Source organism: Syngnathus leptorhynchus, chromosome 17 (assembly GCF_054491065.1).
Source record: "Syngnathus leptorhynchus isolate UIUO chromosome 17, UIUO_Slep, whole genome shotgun sequence".
NCBI lineage: Eukaryota > Metazoa > Chordata > Actinopteri > Syngnathiformes > Syngnathidae > Syngnathus > Syngnathus leptorhynchus.
The window spans coordinates 633,548-642,181 of NC_141211.1; the positions used below are offsets into that span (position 1 = coordinate 633,548).

An 8,634-nucleotide genomic window follows, 5' to 3' on the forward strand; every position below is an offset into this window, starting at 1 on the left:
TACAGTCATGGTGTCTGTATTTTCACACCCGTCATCCTTCCTGACGAGCGAGGCAAGAGTGGGCCGACTGGCCGGCCGACTGATGCACTGGCGCTCATTAATAAAACTTTTATTCTTAGTCAGGAAATGCATTCAAGCTCTGGTGGCTGGAGCTCCTCTCAGACACAGGAAATGGCCGCTTGGCCAACTGCCAATGGTGCTATTTCAATGGGGGAGGGAGGTGGTGGTGGTGGTGGTGGGGGGGACCTCATCCGGAGCCAATCAAGCCAAGCCTGGTCACTTAATGGATCAGTGTCTCGACTCATCCTCGCAGCCACATATCAGCGGCAATTAGAGGGCGCGCGGGTGTGACCGGAGCAGCAGCTGGCAAAGCGAGTGAGCGAGCGAGGGAGGGCTGGGCTGGGCTGGGTTGGGCTGGGCTGGGCTGGGCTGGACTGGGCTGGGCTGGGGGTGTGGACGCTGCAACGGACGTTCAAACGTGCTGGAATTCATTTCAGAAGTAAAAACCAAAAGCTGCTCAATCTCTAGTCCACAAACGCAATATTAATCACAATGGCGTATTTTTGTTTGACCTCAATTTCCCCTTTCAAACCAATTGTAAAAAATCTCTCAACCGGCCTGTTCTCACTCAAATGGGAGACTCCTTATGTAGCGTCACTATGAGAAAATAAAAAGATTTCCAAGAAGAGGCACAGCGTGCTCGCTTCAAGTCGTTTTTCAGCACAGTTGTTTACAATACACCTGACGCATAAAATAGGACGATGAAAACATAATTAGTGTTACACAAGTGCTAAGCGCTAATATGTCGTGCAAAACACAACATATGAGCCAACGGAAACTAGCACAATTCCATAACACGTTACAAACAACTGCTCCTTACTTTATACACGGAGCAGCAAAATTTGCAACAATAGCGAGCAAAGGCTCAGCGCGAGCTAGCTAGCTGCACAAACTGATTTGGACTCGACTAGTCATTGTCGCAAGTCGTTTGCTGTGCGTGATGGCCACTTGAGTGCACATGCACGGAGCGGCTCGGATTCAGTGACGGGCGGGCGAGGGTGGGGGTCGAGAGGGAGGAGTGTGAGTGCCTTTGCATGTGAGAGAGAGAGAGAGAGAGAGAGAGAGAGAGAGAGAGAGAGAGAGAGAGAGAGAGAGAGAGAGAGAGAGAGAGAGAGAGAGAGAGAGAGAGAGAGAGAGAGAGAACCACAGAGCGTACCAGTCCTCACTACCATTCATCTCCAGAGAAGAGACGAGGACGCTACAACCGGGGCGGGCGGGAAAGAGAGTTCTTTGCAAACAATTTGTGCCTGCCTGCCTGCCTGCCTGCCACTTGGATGCACTTTCTTACTTTGTAAGTCCATCTCCGACCTGCCAGCATCCTCGGAAGGCTGACGTGCCAAAGAAGAAGGCGGTGGTGGTGGGGGAGGAGGTGACCTCAGGAGGACACGCAGGGATCCCAGCTCCGGGAAGAGGAGGGAGGAGGGTGAGGAAGAGGAGGAGGAGGGCACATCCTGCTGATAGAGAGCATCCACCGAGCCTTTCTTCCTCTCCATACACACACACACATGGACACTTAGGACTTGTTTTCACAGCAACTATGACGAGGACTTGTTCGGTGATGTGAGCTTCACGGCTTACCGCAAATGCGTCCTGTCGTCAGACATTAGTGAGGATATTTTGCCCAAAAAAAGGGACAAGCTGCACGGGCGCAAAATGGATCTCAATCCAATCAGAGGTAAGAGCGTTCCTTTGAAAATGACGGACGTTTTTTAGGTGTCTGCAGTGCAAAACATGTGACCGGTTCAATATGTCAGGCCTAAACAGACTGCCTTCAAACAAAATACCTGTTAAGTGAAGTCGACAAAAACTTTGGTTGTCACGTAGCCTGTAAAACCAAACCCATTTACAATCATTTGAAAAAAATGACTCATGTTAAGTCAAACAAGAAAGAAGCCTCAGTGTTAAAAAATATGCACTAAGCGTTGGCAAAACCGCGGATGTTGTCGGCATCTGTTGAATGTTACCAATAAAGTAACTTTGTCATTTTTAAAATCAACTAAGGAGGAACGTGACTCGGTTACCTTAAAAGTCAAGTCGTGAAGAACTAAACTTTGAAAGTCAACAAATTAGTCAAGTGACTTTCGGAAGGTAGGTGTGCTATGGGGATCAAAATCAACTTGAATTGCACAAGACACACCTTTGGTAACGCCATTGCGTTATTGTGTCCACTTGTCAAACTAAACTTTGGGCGTTACTCTCAAGGTTATCTGTTGAAGTATGGGGACCAGAAGCATTGCCCCGATGACGGATGGGGGCCCCCAAAAAAAGCCCTCCCCATACTGGCCATCTGTGCGTATGTGGCCACGTGTAAACGTGACCGGGCCGCGCTCGGAGGGGTTGCCATTGATTGTCCTCAAGGTCAGATGCAAAATGTCGATAGCCATCTCCGCCGGGTTGGGTCGACGGATGATGGGATGGAGTGACGTTGGAGGGGGGTGATGAACAGGAGGCATAACCAGCCCGGAAGAGGGGATGGGGGAGGGAGGGAGGGAGGGAGGGATGGAGGGATGGCCGGATGAAGAAATGGATGAATGGATGATGGAGAAAAGGAGGGAGGGGATGAATGGAGTTGGGATTTTTTTTTTTTTTTGCCAAGGCAGAAGCACTAATGCTCCAGCTAATGCACCGCACAACCGCAGCGCTACGGAAATGTACGATTTGAACCAAAAGACATCTTCACTGACTTTGAGTTGACTCATGTATCAAGATGCTAAGTGAAAAAGTTCCAAGCCACTTTGGCAAGAAATCCCACAACTAAATTTGCACACACACACACACACACACACACACACACACACACACACACACACACACACACACACACACACACACACACACACACACACACACACACACGCACACACACAAAAAGGAAGCTATTAATGTTCATCATCAAATGTCATTCAAATGTCCTTTTTCTCAGTTTATCATGGCCTTCAGAGGCCTTGATCAAAACTGCAGCGCTATGGGAACTTCCTCCCCAACTTTCCCTCAGATGGCCTTTTATCATATTTATATTTAAAAATCATTAATAGCGCCGTGATCCCTCGGTCATTGGCTGACCCTTCCCTTCCTGTGACTGCCCCCCCTTTCTGGTCTTGAGTGTCTATTTCAGTCTTTCCGTCACGGTCAGATTCAGCACATCCGGTATCTCATCAAGTTTATTGTCATCCAATCCTGCTGCTGCTGCTCCCGGGAGGGCATCGAAGGAAGGGAAGCCTCCGGCCGGGTCTTAGTGCCTCGTTTATACCCGAGACCTGGATTTTGGGGGAGATGTGCGATAGCTTCGAAACTGGCGGGAGGTCTGCTAATTGTATAATCTGAGGAACATATCAAAATTCAAGTCATATTTTCTTCTTGGAAATGACACGGTATGTTCTCTCCACCACCGCCCCGCTGGCAGTGTTTTTTTAAAAGAGCTAAGTTGCTCGTATGAGGTCATGGCGGAGAGAGGCCCATTAAAAAGCCCCATCGACCGGACTCAGCGGAAGTCAAAGGAAGAAACGCATTTCGACCTTGAGTGAGCATGTTTTGTCTCGGAAGCAGAAAGCAACATTTTTCATACAAATCTTACATGGCAGGGTGCACCTAATAAAGGGACCCGTGAGTCCTGAAAAACGGTTTCAGTAGAAACCAGAGTCTCACAGTGCATCCTTGTGTGTGTGGTGGTCCACTGGTCCCGGCACACTGATACTCCCCTAGCAGCGCAAAAAGGGCCTTGCTCAAGTTACTTTTGCCTCCGTGAAGGTTTTCCGCATTGGCATTTCACTTTTATCATCATGGCTCAGAGATGGCAAAGGCTTTTGAAAGCTGACACGATGGTCAACGAGTTGACTTGACACAATGAGGTTCAGAGCGTGACATGGACCCACCCACCCGGCTTACGCCTTACTTAATTGCTACAAATTGCGTTTCTGTCTAGCAACAGTCACTTCAAATCTTTGCTCTTGCTTTTATGGATTCTGTGTGTATTTTGTGGCATTCTCCCAAAAGGTCCTGTGAAGCGAGCAAGGTTTTTAATGCGAGACTTCTGCCTTTCTCTTTATCTACTTATCCATTCATCTGGAGCTTTTATTCAATTGACTCTACTTTGATGCCTGTGCATTTCCTGCACTTGTCTTTATTCTCCTTTCCGGAGCATATCTGACATCTTCACAGCTAATTTATGCAGCAACACAAAGCCCGGCCGGCCACTGTCAGATGCACTGACCTACATTTACGACACGTAATATTTGAACGCATGAAATGGTATTGAATGACTTTGTTAGTCGCTTCGATTGTTTTCGTTATATCATGACATACGACCGGGGCGTTATTGAGCTTGCTCGATAGTTACTTTGATCTCGATATTAGTAGCATCCACATGTACACTAAGTCTGGCCGTAGGTAACGTGCTTGTTAGCTAGCTAATTTGTTGTTTGTTAGCTTGTGAACTAGACAGTAAGTAGAAAAATAGGATAAAATACCTGACTCTATAGTTACTTGTGGGTTATTAGTTAGCTCTCGAAAGAATCAATCAAATGATGCAAAACCCTTTGACTGGATTTTACTGGCTATGGCATCAGCCCATCAACTAACAAACACTCCCGTGTTTGCAGGTTTATCCGATGTCCCGTGAGTGGTGCCACCCTCCCTGGTGCCGCCTACCCCGACATGGACCCCGCTCATTCCTTTAGGATGGAGCCGGACGGGCTGGACCTCCAGCACGTGCCGGTGTTGTCGCTGGACCAGATCCGCGTCATCCGGGCCCACAATGACTACGTGGAGCGTCCGGTGGCACTGGAGCTGGCGACCCAGTCTGGATTTTTCTACCCCTACGACGAGCGGCGCCCTCATGGAATATACTCGCAACACCCTCCGTCGTCCCGCAATGCGGCCCTACCCCGCAGTCAAAGTCAGCAGCACCCCCACACGTCCCGCATCAGTCGCTCCAGCACCGTGAGCTCCTCCATGTCCCGGACCAGCGCCGGCTCTGACCAGAGGTTGTTGGCGGGTTTGACACCCTCACACTCCGGCCTGACCTCTGTGGTGCGCGCTCAACCGAAAGGGGAGCTCAAGGCCGACACCTCCCTCGGCAAAAGTCTGGCCGAGGACGAGCCGGGCGGGCACCAGTTCATCTGCGAGCGCTGCGCCCGCTGCAAGTGCCACGAGTGCTGTGCCCCGCGCCGCCTGCCCTCCTGCTGGGCCTGCGGGCAGCGCTGCCTGTGTTCAGCCGAGAGTGCGGTGGAGTACGGCACCTGCCTGTGCTGCGTCAAGGGCCTCTTCTACCACTGTTCGGCGCAGGACGACGAGGACAACTGCGCCGACCGTCCGTGCTCCTGCGCCCCGGCCCACGCCCTGGCCCGCTGGGGCACCATGGGCCTCCTGGCTCTCTGCCTGCCCTGCCTCTGCTGCTATCCCCCTGCCCGACTGTGCCTCGCCCTGTGCCGCCGCGCCCACGACCGGGCCACGCGACCCGGCTGCCGATGCAGCAACACCAACACCGTGTGCCGCAAGATCTCTGCTTCCGACCCCAACCCGGGTCATCCCTCTGTGAGCAAGGCTGTGGAGAAGTCACTATGACAAGCAAGCCTGGATGGGTGGCAACAAGATGCCAACCATTTACTCCTACCTTGTATGCAGCCACCTGTTCTTCAGCTTGGGAGGGACCAAAAGCTTTACTGTGCCTGTTTGCCTTGGAAACCAAAAGCTGAACCTGAAAAAGAACTGGACTGAACTCGCCTTCCTCCTTCTGCCTAATCGGGACGTCTGACACGCATTTATTTATTTATCCACGGAGCGACGCTTTGTGGTCGACAGCCGCCCCACGGACTGGATCACGAGCTCACGGTTCTACTACAAGGGATTACGAAACGTAGAGACTTCCACTGAAAATTCGAAGGCCAAGGGACCGACAAATTAAAGATGCAGACAGTCACAGCAGCACATCTGGAAAGCTTTGACACGCCCGAGGAATGGGACCACACACGGAATCTCAATGCCATTAAGCTCATTTGTATGAAGTGGACACACGGTACTGCACCAAAGTGGCAGGTCACCGTGGCAAATGATATTTGGGTCTGGTCGTAGGCAACCTTCTGGTTCCTGGAGGATCAGAATAAGGTTTCTGGAGCTATCGGACGCCAAAATCAATGGGTTCTACATGCCACGCCTCTAGAAAATATCGGAGAAATGGCTTTGAACTGAATCTGGCAATGGCTTCGGACCTTAGCTATTAGGCTCATTTCTACGAAGCAGATGCGTGCACGGTGCTGCGCTGAAGTCGAGGGCCCCCGAGGCAAATCACAGAGCTGGATGTGGGATTCTGGTACTGTACTCGCTTTGAATGTGATCCTCCACCAGTAAGCAACAGTTTCCACGTGCTACCCCGCCTTGTACAAATGCCTTCGAAGTGGACTTGTCCTCATCCCAAGTCGATGACAGCCTCAGACTTTTAGCGCACACGGGTGACTTCCTGGTTCCGGGAGGGTCAGATGGTTGAACCTATGACGATGCCCACGCTTTTGACTAGTATGCAGAAAATCTCTTGGAATTTGTTCTTTGATTGATGGCGGTGGCCTCAGACTTCAGTGCAGTACCCTACGAGGTTTTCTATGACAGGGTGGGCCGGGTGGACATTAGTCCTTCGAGTCTGTGAGTGTGTCTGCGTGCGTACGTGTGAAGAAGGAGTTGTCTTTGTCTTTGTCGTCGTCTTATTTTTAGCCTCGCTGCTACATCTTTCTCGGTCTGTCGCGTTAAAGGCCGCCGCCCAGACCCCGGTCGGTCCTCCTCGCTTCGCCTGCCCTTTCCGCCAGTTTATTCTAACATCCCTCCGGCCGCGCCTGGCTCTTCTCTTTGGCCGGCCGGTGGGCTAAAAGCCTCCCGTCGAGAGTTGATCAGACGGGCAATTATCTCCGTGATTGCTCTTAATGGGCCAGACGAGAACGCGGGAAGGAGTTGCGGTGTTCTGGCGGACGGAGAAGAAGGCGGGATTGAGGGGGGGGATAGGACGAGGCTCAAGTTTCCCGACGTGTGTGTGCATGTGTGCGCATGTTTTCAAGTGGACGTGCGACGTGCGTGTGTGTTTGTGGGATGCATGAAAACAACACCCGACGCGTTAAAACCTTTCTTTGCCATTATATTTTTCTATGCAGATACGAGCGAGTGTGGTTGAAATGATTTTTTTATTGCGCTTCCACCGTTGTCAATTCAGGAACTTTTGCGGCCAAGAACGTTGACAATCCAAAAAGAATGGTCAAGGATTTAGTAGGATTGTCTCGACGCACAGATGGAAAACAATCTTGTGAAATGAATGTTGTTTTTTGGCAGCCAATCCGAGAATAGACAATGAGCTGAACCTTTATGCAAAGTGGCATTTGGAAGAGCTCCTCTTGAAGAAAATCTTTTTCTTTGTATGAACCCAAAACTTGAATTCATTCTCGGATGTGCGTATAGAGGTACGTCAAGTCAAGTTTATTTGTATAGCAGGTACATGTTGTATTTGATCTTTCTTTCTTTCTTTCTTTCTTTCTTTCTTTCTTTCTTAAAATGGGATTTTTTTCATTTTTAGTTTGCGGTTAAGGTTAGCTACAGCGGGTGTGGGCAACCTTTTTCCAATCTGGGGCCATTTCAGTCCTCCAAGGGCTATATTGCTCGATTAAAAATGAATGAAGTTGTCTTATTATTATGAATGATGATTCTATTTCAAAGGTCTTGGATGAAGGAGCTAGCTGCATGTTGCCCATTCACTTTAGGTTGCCCACTCCCCACTTCACTCAGTATAACCACCACACTTGCTTTCGGTACACAATTGGCATTTGCTTTGTTTATTGTAGACAAATGTAAGGAGAGTATATCGGAGCAAATATAAATTGAGGTCTATCTCAAAGTCCAATCTTATTATTATTATTACGATGATACGTGCAGTACGCGGTGTTATTGTTTTTATTTATTTACAGACGAACGGCCACCTTTGGAGCATAATACGAGATGACGAGCGTGCTTGTCGTTTGTCATTTTGTTGTTGTTTTTCTGGCTTTTTGGTGCGGCTGCCCACGACCGTCCAATAAAGAGGAGCTTTCCAAACGAGCATCGACGAGCATCCGTGTGTGTTTTGTTACGGGTGGAAAAGGAACAAAGAAAAACCTGCTGTGAAATGACAAGGACTTGATACTTTCAAGATAATCGACACAAAAAGAAAAGAAACTACAAAGGCGGCATCACATCAAACAGTCGGAAAATTCATCAAGTTAGTAGCTTTTGAAAGAGTCCAAGTACAGCTCTCGTCTCGGTAGGTGCTGCTGTTTTGGTTAGCATTAGCCTTCTAACATTTGAGCGGGCGTTCATCTTGTTTACTGAGCGATTATTGAAGAATGTGTGCCGAGGGCTTCCAAAGAATCTCTTCCTGCTTTTCAAGTGAACAGACAACCAGCCTTTGACCCCTCTGTCAAAGCAAGTGACTACCCCCCACTCGTCCCCCTCGGGAGTCCACCTCCCAGCTGTCCGTCAAGCGCCCATACAACTGTCAGTCAATCACGGAGCTTCCGCAGAATGTTTACTCCGATTTTGTCTTGTTTACAGCTGTCAACGCAGCGC

The 8,634-nt window shown here is 49.6% G+C and overlaps 1 protein-coding gene across 2 annotated transcripts; it reads left to right on the forward strand.

Annotated features, from left to right (window-relative positions):
* The first annotated feature begins 1,509 nt into the window (after positions 1-1,509).
* Positions 1,510-8,127, forward strand: LOC147042812 (protein sprouty homolog 3). 2 transcript variants are annotated; one of them, XM_085936728.1, is made up of 2 exons: positions 1,510-1,735; positions 4,659-8,127. In XM_085936728.1, the coding sequence occupies exon 2, from the start codon at positions 4,714-4,716 to the stop codon at positions 5,620-5,622; it is 909 nt and encodes a 302-aa protein (XP_085792854.1). In that variant the 5' UTR covers positions 1,510-1,735; positions 4,659-4,713; the 3' UTR covers positions 5,623-8,127. The 2 variants fall into 2 exon arrangements, with proteins under 2 accessions (XP_085792854.1, XP_085792853.1); XM_085936727.1 differs by lacking the exon at positions 1,510-1,735 and adding an exon at positions 4,118-4,308.
* The last annotated feature ends 507 nt before the right edge of the window (positions 8,128-8,634 follow it).

Excerpts from the sequence above, each read along its gene's own strand:
- LOC147042812 (XM_085936727.1), top strand. The coding sequence starts at position 4,226 with ATGCAGCAACACAAAGCCCGGCCGGCCACTGTCAGATGCACTGACCTA. Across the intron at positions 4,309-4,658 it reads ATATTTGAACGCATGAAATG|GTTTATCCGATGTCCCGTGA; the intron begins GTATTGAATGAC and ends CCGTGTTTGCAG.